General features: G+C 44.8%; 1 protein-coding gene across 1 annotated transcript; it reads right to left on the bottom strand.

Annotated features, from left to right (window-relative positions):
* On the bottom strand, window positions 1-19,579 carry LOC142932495 (suppressor of tumorigenicity 14 protein homolog). The gene is made up of 19 exons (XM_076076370.1): window positions 19,538-19,579; window positions 16,223-16,385; window positions 11,232-11,362; window positions 11,032-11,102; window positions 10,202-10,389; window positions 9,651-9,686; window positions 9,201-9,429; window positions 8,185-8,321; window positions 6,819-6,916; window positions 6,576-6,676; window positions 4,566-4,699; window positions 4,323-4,427; window positions 3,922-4,029; window positions 3,693-3,809; window positions 2,566-2,691; window positions 2,285-2,468; window positions 1,532-1,803; window positions 1,178-1,314; window positions 1-162 (listed from the first exon to the last, which is right to left on the bottom strand). The coding sequence occupies exons 1-19, from the start codon at window positions 19,577-19,579 to the stop codon at window positions 1-3; spliced, it is 2,541 nt and encodes an 846-aa protein (XP_075932485.1).
* Window positions 19,580-19,883: the final 304 nt, after the last annotated feature.

The raw sequence follows: 19,883 nt of genomic DNA, 5'->3' as shown, positions 1-19,883 counted from the left end.
CTACACTCCCGTCTGCTCCGTGATCCAGCGGCGGTATTTGGTGACTCGGGTGTAGACGCCGGGTTTGTTCCTGCGAGCGCAGCCGTCGCCCCAGCTCACCACGCCGGCCAGGAAGACCCGCCCACTGGGGCCGGTGACGGACAGCGGGCCGCCGGAGTCGCCCTGAGAGAGTCGAGAGGAGAGTTTCAGGTTCAACTCTGCAGGAGACCGAGCACAGGAAGTGCTTTACCCAAAGGTTTGGGTTTAGTCCTAAGAGGCAGGTTTTAAAGAGCAACTAAACTCCCCACGTTAGACCCCATGTGTCATTGAAGCGACCCTTCTCTCCACTGCTGCCTGCTGCTGTATCCTTACATTAGAGGGGGGGGGGGGGGGGGTAAGGGTGAACCTGATGGTCCCGGGGTACGTCACAGATATGTTGAATCTTTAGAGGACAGATGTAGTGGAACTTCTGCTGAAATAAAGACTATAAACTGGGACCATATGAAAACACATTGTAATAAAGTGAGTGTACATTTCATTTACTAAGTCAGCTACTGACTGTAGTGTAGAGTTACTCTCTAAGTATCTCATTGATGGTCCATTCAACAGTTTGATTCTTGATACGTCACACGGTGTCTTTGGATCGGGGAAAGAACAAGACATCTGGGTTCTTGCTTTATAGCGGTCGCCATCTTGGTTTTTAGCTGTCGGCCATCTTGATATTTGGTTGTAAAACGAAAACACAGACAACTTCCAGACCGGAAAACTCCATGGTAGAAACCTGTCAATCACTGTGTAGCCCCGCCCTAAAGCATCCCCTGCTTTATGGTCTGTTTGACTCTAAATGGACCATAATGTACTAAATGAACATCATGCTGTATTGAAGAAGACTTGAAACTAGAGATTGAGACCATAAACTCATGTTTACAATGTTTACTGAGGTAATAAATCAAGAGAGAAGTAGAGTCATTTTCTCATAGACTTCTATACAACCAGAGGAGTCGCCCCCTGGTGGACACTAGAGAGAATGCAGCTTTAACACATGAAGCACTGACTTCACTTTAAAAAACCAGATGTTGTCTCCTGGTCTGAACACTATGAGGTGAATGTGGGCTACGCTTGGTTTGAGTGAGTACAGATTATCGTGATCTTTCTCCAGCAGTGCTTCCATCTCATGCCTGTTGTTGTGTGATGTTACCTGACAGGCGTCCACACCTCCTTTGAGGACGCCGGCACACAGCATCCTGTCGGTGACCTCGTCGTCCATCAGACTCTTACACACCGTGCTGTTGATAATCCGAACCTCCGCCTTCTGCAGCACGGTCGCAGCCCGGCCTGACGATCAGATGTTAAGGAACATGTTTTAGACTAAAACTACAGTTTGGAAGCCTAGATGTGAACAGGAACAGCTTCCTGTTTCAGTGTCAAGACTTTCACAATAAAAGCAGCCTAGAACAAGCTGGAGTTAACTTGATCAGAGCTGTTCTTCAGACTTCACAGTAGAAACAGAAGGTTAGTCTGGAGTCGCAGAAGCATTGAAGTGTCCACTCACCTCCCTCTCTGGTGGCCCCCCAGCCTGTGATCCACGCCTCTCGGCCTGCTGGGAAGTCGTAGGTGGCGGAGGGCAGACAGATGGGCCAGATGTTCTGGTTGAGGGTGACGTCGGCGTTCAGCTCCATCACAGCGATGTCGTTGTCGTAGGTGAAGGGGTTGTAGTCGGGGTGAGCGACGATCCGCTTCACGTTCCTCCTCACCGTCCACTCGTTGGTCTGACTCTGCACATTCAGACCCAGCAAGACCTCCCATTGGTCCGCCTGGGAGTACCTGCGTCAACACACACACAGAGGTCAGAGGTCACTGTAGTTCCCATTTGCCTTATTAAATGGTAACTTCTCTACTTCCTCTGGTTTCTGTGTCTCAGTGACTCACGAGGACGACGGTGTTTTAAACCGGTCCAGTATTAACACTTGTAGACACTTGAAACATGTTGCATATAGAAATTATATTGTTTCAAACTTTTGCAAAAGAAATCATCTTCTTTCTAATGATTGATGTCATCATAACTGTTGTTCTGCACTAAAGACATGTTCTAGTTCTCTCTACTTCGATCATGGTGGTTCTATTAGAGGAGCAGAACTTCATGTTACAGAGAACATCAAGACCACAGAGAGGAACGTGACTGCTCTGGGTTCAGTATAGTGTATGTGTTGGTTTGCACTCATCAGCGATGATGAGAGGCTTCTAAAGAGCCGGTTTCCTGTCAACATGTGTTCTGCTGGACTTCTCTGTGTCGTTGAGCTCCTACTTGTTTGGTCCGTTGTCCTGGACGCAGTGAGCGGCGGTCAGCATCCAGCGGTTATTCAACATGGACGCTCCGCACACGTGACCGGTGCCTCTGATGTGGAGGCTGACCTGCCACGGCCACTCGCCCTCCCGGGACGCCTGACCGCCGACGATACGAGAGCTCCGGTACGGCTTCGTCCCGCACTCTGAAGAACACACAAATACAAACATGGAGACACAGAAATAACTACTAAACGACACAAATGTCAGTGTGTGCGTGTGTGTGCGTGCTAACTAACGTACGGCAGTCGTCCTCATCAGAGCCGTCCTCACAGTCCCGCTCGCCGTCACACTCGGGGTTCAGTTTACTGATGCAGCGTCCGTCCCTGCAGCGGAAGGTGAACTCTGAACACTGCTGCAACACCAGAGCTGAACGACAGCAGACACAGTGTCAGTACTCACACTACTACTGCTACTAATACTGCTACTACTACTACTGCTACTAATACTACTACTGCTACTAATACTGCTACTACTACTACTGCTACTAATACTGCTACTGCTACTAATACTACTGCTACTAATACTATTGCTACTAATACTATTGCTACTAATACTGCTACTACTGCTACTACTAATACTACTGCTACTACTGCTACTAATACTACTGCTACTAATACTACTGCTACTAATACTATTGCTACTAATACTAATACTACTGCTACTACTACTGCTACTGCTACTAATACTACTAATACTACTACTAATAATACTACTACTGCTACTAATACTACTGCTGCTAATACTACTGCTGCTAATACTACTGCTACTACTGCTACTAATACTACTGCTACTACTACTACTACCAATACTAATACTACCAATACTAATACTACTGCTACTACTGCTACTAATGAAGAAACTAACACTGGTTTCACTGATGCAGTACTAGTGTGTTTAAAGGGTCACTCCATCACTCTGACACATAAAGTTGTATCTCCTTATTCTGGTGAGTCCTTGTGAAAATCTTCCAATGAAAATGTCCTGATGATGTCACAGTGATGTCACCAAGCTTGGAGATTACTAATGTCTCAGTTAAAATCATAGACTGCATATATATGGAGCTTTAAAAAGGGAAGAAGCTGCCTCAGCTATTGTTGCCCTTTTTGTCGTAGGTGAGGAGGTTATGTAGAAATTCACATGCATTTCTATTTATGTGCATCTGAACTGCCATCATGAACGTCCAAATGTCCTCATAATTGGACGTGTCATACCATAAAGCTCATCTTGGTTTCCTGCTGTCATGTGTGTCCTTACGATGAAGTACAGCGCATTGAGAAAGTAGAGAAGAAGAAGAAGTGGGCGTTTTTGTCACTCACGAGCCAATCAGAGCAGTGAAGCATTGATTAGAGTAAAGAGTCGTCTCTTACATTTCGCACATGTGGACTCATCCGATCCGTCCGAGCAGTCGTCCTCTCCATTACACTTTAACGTCTCCGGGATGCAGCGGTTGTTTCTGCAGGAAAACTCTCCTGGTTTGCATTTTACTACAAAGAAAGAGAAACATCTCCAACAGTGAGATGCTCAGTTTTCTATGGATTTGTGCATAAATATCTTTCCATCTGGAGGATTATCAGCAGTCATTTTATTTCAACCCACCACAGTTCTCCTCATCGGTTTTGTCTCCGCAGTCGTCGAACCCATCGCACTCCCAGAACTTGGGTTTACAGCGGCCATTTTTACACTTCATCTGAGACGCCTCGCACGCTGCACCGACACACAAAACATAAACAAACAACAATGTGTTAGCTTGTCTCTCAATACCGTCTGACTTCCTGTCTGTGTCTCTCAGTTCCAAGCCCATTGGTTCCTACTGCAGAGGTCATTCTTTACAAACACAAATACAGTATATAGTTTCATCAGTCACTTCCTTTAACAGCTGCTCACTTTTCATCAGTTTACAGCAGCAGGATGTGAGATGTGGCTGAAAGCTGTTCACATATGTTTGATTTACGTGTAGATAAAACTAAATGCGTCCACAGTCGGCGGTTTGGACTCACTGCAGTTGTCCTCATCGCTGCCGTCTCCACAGTCGTTCCAGCCGTCGCACTGCAGAGTCTGGTTGATGCACAGGTTGTTGGTGCACTGGAACCTCCCAGGACAAGCTGATCAACGACATCAAACAGTAAAATCGACACAAAGGAAGGGAATCAATCTCTAAGCTGAAGGCATGCCCGAGAAAGCGCACAGAATTGTTATTGGGTTAAAACAGAAGAAATTGAGTTTTAATAAACCAGTCTTACGATTAGTTGGGACAAAGGCTTCGTACTCGGCGGTGAAGCCCTGGTCAACGTAGGACGAGTCAGAGTTAAATTTGATGGTCATCATGTTGCTTCGGCTGGTGATCACGCTGCTTTTCAATTTCCTGCCACACAGTCTACGAAACAGAGACACAAAGAAGACTCAGAAAGCCAGTTTTTGACTCTGACTCTACCTGAGGATGTGTTGGTGGACAGACACTCAACACTCAACAACTCAACACTCAACAACAATTTATGGATACGGTACAATAAACTTCAATCTGTAGAGGATCACTAATGGTGTTGTGGACTTGGACAAACCTCAAGTCTTGAACACTTCAAAACTAACATAACGCGCCTGTTTAAATGATATCTTTAGTTATTAATTATTATTAAGAATGTCATTATAAGTTCCTAATAATAATAATGACTTGTTTAGAACCCAAAACAAGTTTAGGACTTGGAACCTGTTGACTTGAAACTTGTTGGTGTTGACTTCGGACTTTTTAACCACCATCAGTCAAATTCCTGTGCAAACCTACTTGGCAATAAACCATTTCTGAGTCGGATTCTGGATTGGAACTTGTTGGTGTTGATTTAGGGATCAAACCAGTTTGTCTTGTTTTGGGATTGTTTACTGTAAAATTGTAGTTCTTATTTGGGATAAAACTTAAGACTTGAACTTTAGTGTGCAAGTTGACTTATTGATCTCGACCTGTTGGTCTCGACGTTGGACTTTACAGCCAAGACTTGAGATTTACTGTTGACTTTGTCCCATATTGGCCTATATAGTCAAAGGTCATGACTCAGTCAAAGAGGCTAAGAACGAGTTTAATGACATTATGTCTGAGTCATAGCATACTCGCCCAGTCACCATTGTCATATCTAAATCCTCATGTTTGAGTCAAATGTCCGACAAGTCATCACACGTTCATGTAAAAGTCACATCACAAGTTTCAAGCCCTCAAAATTGGAGTCTGACCACAGGCGATAGAGACGTACCTGATCACAGGCGATAGAGACGTACCTGACCACAGGCGATAGAGACGTACCTGACCACAGGCGATAGAGACGTACCTGACCACAGGCGACAGAGACGTACCCGACCACAGGCGACAGGGACGTACCTGATCACAGGCGACAGGGACGTACCTGATCACAGGCGACAGGGACGTACCTGACCACAGGCGACAGAGACGTACCTGACCACAGGCGACAGAGACGTACCTGACCACAGGCGACAGAGACGTACCTGACCACAGGCGACAGAGACGTACCTGACCACAGGCGACGGAGACGTACCTGACCACAGGCGACGGAGACGTACCTGACCACAGGCGACGGAGACGTACCAGATCACAGGCGACGGAGACGCAGCTGATCACAGGCGACGGAGACGTATCTGATCACAGGCGACGGAGACGTATCTGATCACAGGCGACGGAGACGTATCTGATCACAGGCGACGGAGACGTATCTGATCACAGGCGACGGAGACGTATCTGATCACAGGCGACGGAGACGTATCTGATCACAGGCGACAGAGATGTATCTGATCACAGGCGATAGAGACGTATCTGATCACAGGTGATGGAGACGTACCTGATCACAGGTGATGGAGACGTATCTGATCACAGGCGACGGAGACGTATCTGATCACAGGCGACGGAGACGTATCTGATCACAGGCGACGGAGACGTATCTGATCACAGGCGACGGAGACTTATCTGATCACAGGCGACGGAGACGTATCTGATCACAGGCGACGGAGACGTATCTGATCACAGGCGACGGAGACGTATCTGATCACAGGCGACGGAGACGTATCTGATCACAGGCGACAGAGACGTATCTGATCACAGGTGATGGAGACGTACCTGATCACAGGTGATGGAGACGTATCTGATCACAGGCGATGGAGACGTATCTGATCACAGGTGATAGAGACGTACCTGATCACAGGCGATAGAGACGTATCAGAAAGATGCTGAAGTAAAAACACTGAATGCTGACCTTTCACCGTTGACATCCACATAATCTTTGAGACACTGGCTGCTGTAGTTTCCTAAGGAGAACGTCTTGAACTGAACCTTCAAAAATTTTTCTTTTGGGGCCTGAAAAAGATCACAGAGATAAGACAAAAACAAAAGCCCAAAGTGAAACTCATTCTAAATAAGATACGATGTTAATGACCTCATGACCTCTGCTGTAACTCCTTTACCATTTCTCATTAGAACAATAGAAAGGTGGACTTACCTCGATGCTCCAGACACATTTGGTTTCTGGAGGATAGTTGGAGGGGAAGAAAGGTGACGAGAAGGATCCTTTGTCTCCAGTCAGCGTTCCTCCACACTCTGAACAACAAGACGGACATTTCACCCGACATCTTAGACATTTAGGAGACTTCAGCAGAATCAAGAGGTCAGAGGTTACACTGGTTTCCCTGTGATGGTACAATGATCATGAAGACAGAGACGTAACCTCAGGAGGTTAAAAACAACTGATGTAATTTAACTTCTCAACATTTTAAAAATCATACTTTCAGTTTTTAAATCAAAGCGCGTGAATACGTCTGCAAGTGTGGAGATGTTCCAATGAAAATCCAATAGTATCAATAACCTGGGATGATGTATGATTGTGTGGATTCTAGTGCAGTGATCTGCTCTTCAGCTTCACAGACAACTCAGATTTCATCAGAACAATTCACACAAAAATTCATTAAAAAAGGATTTTGTGGTTTCTTATGAATTCTTGATGAACATTGTCACGGGGAAACTAAATATTTGGACGGACCTCAACTTATTCCGCCTACGGATATATTTATATTTGACCAATGAAATCCTTCGTTCCAGGTGCTGTAAATGTATCGTAAAGAAGCTGATGTGCACTTGATCACGATGTTGGTCACAGCTAGCATTAGCATCAACTTTAGGATCTGATTACTTTATGTATTTCTTAGTTAACATTAGCAGATGAGACATTCTCCATCTGAGTGGATATAAAATATATTGAATTGGATTGTTTATGATCGGAACAAGGGATTAAGTGCAGACGGGTCGCTGCAACTAAAAATGATCTTTATTTATTATCACTTTATTTTCATTGATGGATGTGGAGTTGTTATTGTTGGTTGAATAGATTGTTGTTCGTTTGGTCAATAAAAAGAGTTTTTTCACAAAGAGACGTCTTCAAACGTCTTGTTTTGTCCAAACAATCCGAAAGCTAAAGATATTCAGCTCGTCACATAAAACATTAAAATCACCTCTAATTATATTGTACGTATAAATTTACATTTATGTTGCAGGTTAATTTCCTCACACTTTGGCTGGATGGTTTCTTGTCTTCCAAAGATTCTAGAAATAGATTCTATAATAGATTCTATAATAGATAACATATTAGATTATATAATAGATAAAATATTAGATAATGTTAAATGGTATATTAGATGATAGATTAGATTATATGTTAAATGATATATTAGATAATAGATTAGATAGATCACCACACCTGCATTGAGAAAACTCAATGTGACTCATTCTTAATAAACTACTTCTGGAGTTGCTCTACTATGAAGATCAACAGCTGATCACACTAGGTTAGGGTTCTGTACTTCCTGCCGTACTTTGTTGCGCTGCAGGGATCTGGGAGTAGTTGGCTCTGAAGCCGGGGAAGTTCTTCTCCTCGCTGGTGATGAGGAGCAGCAGCAGGACGTTCCCAGAGGACAGGAAGGACAGGGAGTCATGAGGGTACCCACACTGCCTGAGGAGGAACCAGAGACATGAAGGAGGTGCTGCTGTTAGAACGCAGGAGAAGTCAAAGAAAACTGCTTTCAGAAGTAAGTGATGATGCATCACAAGAAAAGAACAAAGACTTTATGAGATTCATCTGTAGAGCCGAAATAAAGACAAATAAAGTCTACTTTATTATTAATGAAATGATGTGTTTCAGCCTAGAGATCATGTTAGTGATGGTGTATTATAAACATCTCTCTATAAAGAACACCACCTCTAACTACCACTAATAAACACACTAACTCAAAGTGAGGTTTTTAAAATTTAATTAATTTCTTATTAATGCAATGAATGAATGAATTATTGATTTATTGATTCACTTATTTAATAATCTAATAAATACATGTATTTATTTATTAATGTATTCATATAGTTATTTATCTACTTATTGTACTCTATCTTTAAATTAAATAAAATAAAATAAATTTAAATAGTGTGCGTCTTGTTGATGCTGGAGCAGCAGTACAATAGAATAGTTGTTGAGTTTAACCAGATGTGCGCGTCTCTCTCCTGATAGCAATAAAAGATGAAGTTGGACTGAACGAGATGGAACATGTGTTTCTAATAAAGTTGGTTTTTAGTCATTTAGAACTTTGACACATTTCTACACTGTAAGAAAAGTCCACATATCATCAACACACCTCACATCTGGGCCACATATTTCAAAAGGTTCATGTTATCTGCCAATAATTTAAAAAAGACACTGAACAGCAGCTGAACATCTGGAGTCGGCTGAGCGCTGGCTTAACGTCTCACTCTGTTCAACAGATAATAAAAAGCTTCTTCACACGTCCGGCGGCTCAGTGAAGGATCTGAACCTCTAACGCAGCGATGGTCGGTGCCTCACTCTGTCAGGACCCGCTTCCGGATCGGAGCCAGCGAGTCGTAGATCTGGATGAAGTCCTTCCGACAGTCGTCCTCCAGGATCAGAGTGTGGAAGTCCAGGCGGACTCGGTGGCCCGGGTCGGCCCTCAGCCTCCACTGCAGGTAGACGTTGGGCGGGTACGAGGAGTCGGGGAACCCCGGAGACTGGATGCCCCCCGCTGAGCTGACGTGGAGGTTGAACTGCTCCTTCACTGGAAATAAAGAAAGAAAGAAATGATTTGACTAAACCGGACTGCTGGTCTAACTGAACAATGGAAGGTCACTCACTTTCTAATCACTTTACAAGAACATCAGTTATTGTCAATAAATCTAATTTAGTTTAAACCTCCTGAGACATGAAGAGTTCCTCTTAGCTTTGTGACTTTACTTTGAAAGAACCGGACAGAACACAACTTCCATGAACGTTTCTCACCAGACAAAGAGCTCCTCGTCATGCGTGGGTCGATCGCTGTGGACAGGAAGGAGAAGTCATTGAAACAGCGTGCACAGCTCTCTGAAACCAACGCCTTCAAAACACGTTCACACGTTTGCAGCTCAGATTGTTTAAAAAGCTCGAGTCAACCTCAACGACTTTAACCTGAACATTAAATCAGCGAGCTGTGATCGTCTGCTCTCATAAATACATAAATACATACATACATACATACATACATACATATATACATACATATACACATATACACATACATACATACATATATACATACATACATACACATACATACATACATATATACATACATACATACACACACACACACACACACTAGACGAACATAATATAAACACAGGTATCAAGTGCCTTGATGCCTTTAGTAGTAATCTTTCTGTCCTGCAGGTGTCGCTGTTGGTGCATTTGAATCTGAGCTATTGCTCCGTGTTGTAAACAGCAGTAAGGTTCAGCGCTGACAGAAGTGAATGATGAAGTGCATTATTATGGGATGGCAGTACGGGCGGTCAGACCTCGTGAGATGACGTTGTTGACGTTCAGGGCGTCGGTGGGTATCAGCATTACTCGTCCATGTTTCTGATGACTTCCTGTCCCCGGCTCCAGAGACTCGACGGCTTCGTCCAGCGACGCCTGCTGGAGCACGTGCACGTCAAACTCTGACTCGTAGTACGCTACGACGCCTTCACCGCCGTCGCCCTCACTGCAGACACAACAGGAGAGACGAGGAGTTCCCTCTTAATATAATACATCACTTATATGCAATTATCGTCCTTCTGTTTCCGAGGTTAGCCTAGCTTAGCATAAAGACTGGAAGCAGCTAGCCTAGCTCCGTTCAGAGTACAGAAGTACTCCCTGTTCCTGGACGACTTTTACTTTGAAACATCTGCAGGAAGTCTTATCCTAGTTCTACAACAATGACGGCCTTCATATCCAAGTATAGTACTTTATACTACGTCATATGTATCGTCAATATATCATTATTGCACTTTTTACTGAACTACATTTCTTCTTCTTTACATTTGTCGGACCGCTTTAGTGTTGATGAACATTGTGATGAAGTGTTGGAGGAGCGAGGTTCTCACGGGACCACGACGCTGCAGACCTGATCTATCTATGACCTGATAGATATGATGTGTTGCTGTAGATGGAAGGTTTGAACTGCAGGCGTTTTACTCGTAGTCGAGTATTTTCAGTGTGTTTTAGTACTTTTACACACATATTTATCATTAATCTGTGTCTGCATACAGACACAGATAATAATAAGAAGGTTGCAGTGTTAAGTGACTGAACACTTCCTGAAGTAAAGTTTCTCCTTCAGCAGCAGAGAGCTTGTGATGCGTACCTGAAGGCCTGGACTGTGGAGCCTTTGAAGTGTTTCGCCAGCACGGAGTTCTTGGAGTAAATCAGCTTCAGCTGAAAGACAAGAAGGTTCATAAATAAACCAATAAATGTATGAATGATGATATCTGTCCAGTGTCGTCACAACCACATCAAACATCAGAAGTAGAGACGAGAGGACGCTGTGGAGCAGAAGAGGCTCACCTGTCTGCTGACCAGAGAGGCCAGCTGAGAGAACAGAGGACTGCCGGGGTCCTCGTAGTCCAGCAGGAAAGCCTGGTTCCTGATCTCCATGGAGCCGATGTAGAGCTTCTTCACTCTCACGTCTCTGCGTACTGAAGATATGTGAATATACATCTCATAGAGATCAATGTGCTGCAGCCTGACCATCATCATCAATACTTCCACTAACTCATACAAGTCTTCTCCTGCCTCGTGGAACAGAACCGAACAGAACAACGTGAAACCAGCTGCAGTGAAATGTTCTGTGAGCTGCACCAACGAACACAAACGTTAATGGAACAATTTCACACAAGCGCCAAATATCAAATATCAAAGAATAGAATATAACAAAAATAAGATCACATGTTTCAGCCTCTCTCCTCCCCTCTGTCTCCTCTTTCCTCTCTCCTCCTCTCACCCTCCTCCCTCTGTCTCTCTTCTCCTCTCTGTGTTCACTTCCTGTAGTTCAGTCAGAGTGTCTCCTCCTTGTAGTCACATGACTGTTGGTCTCAGATGAATCAATCATGACTTCATAGTTTTTACACACTCATATTAAAGTGAACTCTTTAATAGAGGAGACATTTATAATGACAACATGAAGAATAAAATGTTTTTATGAAATATGATTTTCAGCATTGGGTGTGTTTGTGTTGAAGGAGCGTGGGACAGATGAGCGTGGGACAGATGAACATGAGACAGATGAGCGTGGGACAGATGAGCGTGGGACAGATGAACATGAGACAGATGAGCGTGGGACAGATGAGCGTGGGACAGATGAGCGTGGGACAGATGAACATGAGACAGATGAGCGTGGGACAGATGAACATGAGACAGATGAGCGTGGGACAGATGAGCGTGGGACAGATGAACATGAGACAGATGAGCGTGGGACAGATGAACATGAGACAGATGAGCGTGGGACAAATGAGCGTGGGACAGATGAACATGAGACAGATGAGCGTGGGACAAATGAGCGTGGGACAGATGAACATGAGACAGATGAGCGTGGGACAGATGAGCGTGGGACAGATGAACATGAGACAGATGAGCGTGGGACAGATGAGCGTGGGACAGATGAGCGTGGGACAGATGAGCGTGGGACAGATGAACATGAGACAGATGAGCGTGGGACAGATGAGCGTGGGACAGATGAACATGAGACAGATGAACATGAGACAGATGAGCGTGGGACAGATGAACATGAGACAGATGAGCGTGGGACAAATGAGCGTGGGACAGATGAACATGAGACAGATGAACATGAGACAGATGAGCGTGGGACAGATGAACATGAGACAGATGAGCGTGGGACAAATGAGCGTGGGACAGATGAACATGAGACAGATGAGCGTGGGACAGATGAGCGTGGGACAGATGAACATGAGACAGATGAGCGTGGGACAGATGAGCGTGGGACAGATGAACATGAGACAGATGAACATGAGACAGATGAGCGTGGGACAGATGAACATGAGACAGATGAGCGTGGGACAAATGAGCGTGGGACAGATGAACATGAGACAGATGAGCGTGGGACAAATGAGCGTGGGACAGATGAGCGTGGGACAGATGAGCGTGGGACAGATGAGCGTGGGACAGATGAGCGTGGGACAGATGAACATGAGACAGATGAGCGTGGGACAAATGAGCGTGGGACAGATGAGCGTGGGACAGATGAGCGTGGGACAGATGAACATGAGACAGATGAGCGTGGGACAAATGAGCGTGGGACAGATGAACATGAGACAGATGAGCGTGGGACAGATGAGCGTGGGACAGATGAGCGTGGGACAGATGAACATGAGACAGATGAGCGTGGGACAAATGAGCGTGGGACAGATGAACATGAGACAGATGAGCGTGGGACAAATGAGCGTGGGACAGATGAACATGAGACAGATGAGCGTGGGACAGATGAGCGTGGGACAGATGAGCGTGGGACAGATGAGCGTGGGACAGATGAGCGTGGGACAGATGAGCGTGGGACAGATGAACGTGGGACAGATGAGCGTGAGACAGATGAGCGTGAGACAGATGAGCGTGAGACAGATGAGCGTGGGACAGATGAACGTGAGACAGATGAGCGTGGGACAGATGAACGTGAGACAGATGAGCGTGGGACAGATGAGCGTGGGACAGATGAGCGTGGGACAGATGAACATGAGACAGATGAGCGTGGGACAGATGAGCGTGGGACAGATGAGCGTGGGACAGATGAACATGAGACAGATGAGCGTGGGACAGATGAACATGAGACAGATGAGCGTGGGACAGATGAGCGTGGGACAGATGAGCGTGGGACAGATGAGCGTGGGACAGATGAGCGTGGGACAGATGAGCGTGGGACAGATGAGCGTGGGACAGTTGAGCGTGGGACAGATGAACATGAGACAGATGAGCGTGGGACAGTTGAGCGTGGGACAGATGAACATGAGACAGATGAGCGTGGGACAGATGAGCGTGGGACAGATGAACATGAGACAGATGAGCGTGGGACAAATGAGCGTGGGACAGATGAGCGTGGGACAGATGAGCGTGGGACAGATGAACATGAGACAGATGAGCGTGGGACAGATGAGCGTGGGACAGATGAACATGAGACAGATGAGCGTGGGACAGATGAGCGTGGGACAGATGAACATGAGACAGATGAGCGTGGGACAGATGAGCGTGGGACAGATGAACATGAGACAGATGAGCGTGGGACAAATGAGCGTGGGACAGATGAGCGTGGGACAGATGAGCGTGGGACAGATGAACATGAGACAGATGAGCGTGGGACAAATGAGCGTGGGACAGATGAACATGAGACAGATGAGCGTGGGACAAATGAACATGAGACAGATGAGCGTGGGACAGATGAGCGTGGGACAGATGAGCGTGGGACAGATGAGTGTGGGACAGATGAACATGAGACAGATGAGCGTGGGACAGATGAACGTGAGACAGATGAGCGTGAGACAGATGAGCGTGGGACAGATGAGCGTGGGACAGATGAACGTGAGACAGATGAGCGTGGGACAGATGAGCGTGGGACAGATGAGCGTGGGACAGATGAACATGAGACAGATGAGCGTGGGACAGATGAGCGTGGGACAGATGAACATGAGACAGATGAGCGTGGGACAGATGAGCGTGGGACAGATGAGCGTGGGACAGATGAGCGTGGGACAGATGAGCGTGGGACAGATGAGCGTGGGACAGATGAGCGTGGGACAGATGAACGTGGGACAGATGAGCGTGGGACAGATGAGCGTGGGACAGATGAGCGTGGGACAGATGAGCGTGGGACAGATGAGCGTGGGACAGATGAACATGAGACAGATGAGCGTGGGACAGATGAACATGAGACAGATGAGCGTGGGACAGATGAACATGAGACAGATGAGTATGAGACAGATGAGCGTGGGACAGATGAGCGTGAGACAGATGAGCGTGGGACAGATGAACGTGAGACAGATGAGCGTGGGACAGATTAGCGTGGGACAGATGAGCGTGGGACAGATGAACATGAGACAGATGAGCGTGGGACAGATGAGCGTGGGACAGATGAACATGAGACAGATGAGCGTGGGACAGATGAACGTGAGACAGATGAACATGAGACAGATGAGCGTGGGACAGATTAGCGTGGGACAGATGAGCGTGGGACAGATGAACATGAGACAGATGAGCGTGGGACAGATGAGCGTGGGACAGATGAACATGAGACAGATGAGCGTGGGACAGATGAGCGTGGGACAGATGAGCGTGGGACAGATGAACGTGGGACAGATGAGCGTGGGACAGATTAGCGTGGGACAGATGAACATGAGACAGATGAGCGTGGGACAGATGAACGTGAGACAGATGAACATGAGACAGATGAGCGTGGGACAGATTAGCGTGGGACAGATGAGCGTGGGACAGATGAACATGAGACAGATGAGCGTGGGACAGATGAGCGTGGGACAGATGAACATGAGACAGATGAGCGTGGGACAGATGAGCGTGGGACAGATGAGCGTGGGACAGATGAGCGTGGGACAGATGAACGTGAGACAGATGAGCGTGAGACAGATGAGCGTGGGACAGATGAACGTGAGACAGATGAGCGTGGGACAGATGAGCGTGGGACAGATGAGCGTGGGACAGATGAGCGTGGGACAGTTGAGCGTGGGACAGATGAGCGTGGGACAGATGAACATGAGACAGATGAGCGTGGGACAGATGAACGTGAGACAGATGAACATGAGACAGATGAGCGTGGGACAGATTAGCGTGGGACAGATGAACATGAGACAGATGAGCGTGGGACAGATGAGCGTGGGACAGATGAACATGAGACAGATGAGCGTGGGACAGATGAGCGTGGGACAGATGAGCGTGGGACAGATGAGCGTGGGACAGATGAACGTGAGACAGATGAGCGTGAGACAGATGAGCGTGGGACAGATGAACGTGAGACAGATGAGCGTGGGACAGATGAGCGTGGGACAGATGAGCGTGGGACAGATGAGCGTGGGACAGTTGAGCGTGGGACAGATGAACATGAGACAGATGAGCGTGGGACAGTTGAGCGTGGGAGAGATGAACATGAGACAGATGAGCGTGGGACAGATGAGCGTGGGACAGATGAACATGAGACAGATGAACATGAGACAGATGAACATGAGACAGATGAACATGAGACAGATGAACATGAGACGTCTTCTTACAGCTGCTGGAAGATGAACGGTGAAGTTTCTTTAAAGAGAACATGTGACATGTGGAGAGGTGGTTCTGGTGTTCAGAGGGTTCAAATGTCAGAACTTCTCAATCTCTGATTATTATATTATCTATATTATATATTATGAGTTCAGTCTGAACTCTTCTGTGTGATTGATCAGCTCATTAACGTCGTGTGTTTGACCGATAGCAGGGTGACATCACGCTCCCTCTCTGTTCACCTGCGCCCACGCCGTGTTTAAATAAAGTTGTTTGAATGCTCTCACAGTGGAAGTGCCAGACCAGCAGTCCGCTCAGCAGAGCCACAGCAGCAGCCGCCAGCAGCAGACCGCCTCCGATCCACAGCTTCCTCCTCTGGCCCGGCTTCTTCTCCAGCTGATTGGGGTCCGAGGCCGGCAGGAACTGGAGGGTGGTGTCCCAGTCCTGGTCCTGCAGAGAGAGAGAGAGGGGGGGTAAAACACCAGCTGGTTGTTGGTTTCATTGGGACCAGTTCCGTTTGACCCAGGTGGGTTTTAAACTGAAGACTTTAATGTCTTTAGTTTATTTTATAAGAATTGAACCTATAAATCAAGACGAGTGTTATTAATACTGAACAAAAGAGGTTAAACATACTCCAGATACCAGGCTCTCCAGATACCAGACTCTCCAGATACCAGGCTCTCCAGACACTAGACTCTCCAGATACCAGACTCTCCAGATACCAGACTCTCCAGATACCAGACTCTCCAGATACCAGACTCTCCAGATACCAGACTCTCCAGATAGCAGGCTCTCCATATACTAGACTCTCCAGATACTAGACTCTCTCTCTCTCCAGACTCTCCAGATACTCTAGACTCTCTCTAGACTGTCCAGACTCTCTCGAGTCTAGAGAGAGAGAGGGTCTGGACACTCTAGAGTCCAGACCCTCCAGACTGTGTGTTGAGGCTTCTCTCTTGTGAACCTGTTCCTCTGTGTGAAGTGAAACAGGGTGGAGTTACAGGAATGTTTTCACTACCGATGAGTCGTGTCAGCGTGTCGGTCCACACCCTGCTCCACTCCTCCACTCCTCCACTCCTCCACTCCGGAACAAAACACGTCAAACAACATGCTGTCACACACAGCTGTGGGGAGGCTAGCAGTTCCCCCCTGTTTCCAGTCTTTGTGCTAAGCTAGGCTAACAGCATCATCATCTATGTAATACTTCTCATATCTGGAAGTATTTGTGTAATAACAGTGTAATAAAAGTAGACAGTCAGACAGAGATTCATGCCCATCGAGGAGATGAAAGAAAGACGTGTGAGCCAACGTTTACACTTTAAATATCAATTTAAAAACATGAATTATTAACTGAGGACGAACTGTAGAAAAAGATGATTCCTGAAGAGCATCGTTATGTTTGATCTTTGTGTTGCTGACGATGGATTCTCTGTTTCTCTGCAGACACACAACTAAACTACTAAACTACCAAACAACTAAACTACCAAACAACTAAACTACCAAACAACTTAACTACTAAACAACTAAACAACTTAACTACTAAACAACTAAACAACTTAACAACTAAACAACTAAACAACTTAACTACTAAACAACTAAACTACTAAACAACTTAACTACTAAACAACTTAACAACTTAACAACTTAACAACTAAACTACTAAACTACTAAACAACTAAACTACTAAACAACTAAACAACTAAACAACTAAACTACTAAACAACTAAACTACTAAACTACTAAATAACTAAACTACTAAACAACTAAACTACTAAACAACTAAACAACTAAACTACTAAACTACTAAACTACTAAATAACTAAACTACTTAATTACTAAACTACTAAACAACTAAACTACTAAACTACTAAACAACTAAACTACTAAACTAAACTACTTAACTACTAAACTACTAAACTACTAAACAACTAAACTACTAAACTACTTAACAACTAAACTACTTAACTACTAAACTACTTAACTACTAAACTACTTAACAACTAAACTACTTAACTACTAAACTACTAAACTACTAAACTACTAAACAACTAAACTACTAAACTACTAAATAACTAAACTACTTAACAACTAAACTACTAAACAACTAAACTACTTAACTACTAAACTACTAAACTACTAAACTACTAAACAACTAAACTACTAAACTACTAAATAACTAAACTACTTAACAACTAAACTACTTAACTACTAAACTACTAAACAACTAAACAACTAAACTACTAAACAACTAAACTACTAAACTACTAAACTACTAAACTACTAAACTACTAAACAACTAAATCGAATGAAACACTCATCTGTTGAGTTGTTTAGAAGTCGTAGTTATTCACGTCATATATTCTGTCTGCTGTCGGTTTATGTCTTTAAGTCTCCTCGTTACTGAATCCTGTATTTATAGTGAATGTGTTGCAGCTTCGCCTTTGAGGCACATTATCATCATGTTATACTCTGAGAGTAAGAAGGAGAGCTCAGCGTGTGACGTGTTCCCTCTCAACAGTTCCCTCACAGTAGAGCCTGTTTGAAACATGCAGATGAAACACATGAACTCTCTTTAATTATTTTTCCTAAACGTTTCCATGTTGTTTCATGAGCGTATGAACCGGTTTATGAATGATGAGTCATGTGATCATCTGGCTTGTTGTTGTCACTTGTAGTGAACGATCGCACCTCTTTCACTGGAACATGAATCATTTGTTCAAACTGGTTTCAGACTTTATCACAATTTAATCTGTTTTAAGATAATTCAGTAATATTAAGATATGAAACATGTTGTCAACAGGAAGCGTTTGTGAGGATGAGTCAGTGTGACATCATTTAAAGGAAACGTTGACGTCAGCAGTTTGTGCTGAAGAAGGAAACATTCTGATGTGTTTTATGTATAAACACATGAATCAGTGAACTCTGGAGGTAGTCAAAGACGATGACATCATGTTGTCGTACTGTACCTTTAAATGTGTGTCAGTTATTTATTATCAACTATCTAATATTACATATTTTATTCAAATTTAATGAATGAGGTTTTTTTATAAAATACTCACATGTGATAAATTACTCTTACTATAGTACTAGTAGTAATACCAGTGTAGAAATACTCGATACAAGTAAAGATGACTTACTTTAGTAAAAGTATTCATTATGCAGAATATTATATCATAGTATTATAATTATGAATGTATTAATGTGTTCATCACTTTGAAGGCGGAGCTCATTTTAATGATATATATATATATAGATATAGATATAGAGACAGACATACTATATACTGCTGCTAGTTAATTGGTAAGAATACATCATTTATTAGTTGATTATATTTTGTTTTAATAATCTGAATCTGTAAAATAACTAAAGTTATTAAATAATAAATAATTTTATCTCTGAGGAATGTTTCACTGTAATCGATCACAAACCATCATCACAGATATTAAATATGTATTATTACACATCACATTACACCATTAAAGCCAGCAGGTCCTGTGTGAACCAATACAGACCACAGGAACCAGGTCCTGGTCCTGGTTCTGGTCTCAGGTGAAACCGGCGGACCTGTGTGACGTCACATTACATACAGGTGAGGGGCTCACCTTTCTCGGCCTGAACTTCTCTCCTGAATCCAGGAAATCCATCTTTGTGTAAAGAGTCTCTTATGATTATTAATAATAGTATTTATTCCGCCTCCTTGTCGCGTGCTTCCTCCAGGAGAGTCTCGCGCTGCGCTGCCGTCACCGTCCCGCTGACATGGCGGCGACAGGTGAACAGGTGTGTCCGTCACACAGGTGATAACTCCTCAGTCACTTCACGGTTCGTCTGAAACTCCCGGGTGTCGGTACCGGTACCGGGTGAACGGGTTCAGACCGGAGAAGGAACCGAATCGCAGCTCGGTTCTGGAGCAGAAACAAAGATCCGGTGACAAAGAACGAGGAAACGACT

This window comes from Anarhichas minor, unplaced genomic scaffold (genome assembly GCF_050575085.1).
Source record: "Anarhichas minor isolate MPS153535 unplaced genomic scaffold, ASM5057508v1 ptg000056l, whole genome shotgun sequence".
NCBI classification, from domain to species: domain Eukaryota; kingdom Metazoa; phylum Chordata; class Actinopteri; order Perciformes; family Anarhichadidae; genus Anarhichas; species Anarhichas minor.
The sequence above is the reverse complement of the archived record's forward strand: the minus strand, read 5'-3'. Positions and strand labels throughout refer to the sequence as shown.

Coding starts and splice junctions, on each gene's coding strand:
- LOC142932495 (XM_076076370.1), bottom strand. CDS start 19,579: ATGGATTTCCTGGATTCAGGAGAGAAGTTCAGGCCGAGAAAG. Junction 11,103..11,231: donor CCTCTCTGGTCAGCAGACAG/GTGAGCCTCTTC, acceptor CTTGTCTTTCAG/CTGAAGCTGATTTACTCCAA. Junction 9,430..9,650: donor GACGAGGAGCTCTTTGTCTG/GTGAGAAACGTT, acceptor CTTTATTTCCAG/TGAAGGAGCAGTTCAACCTC.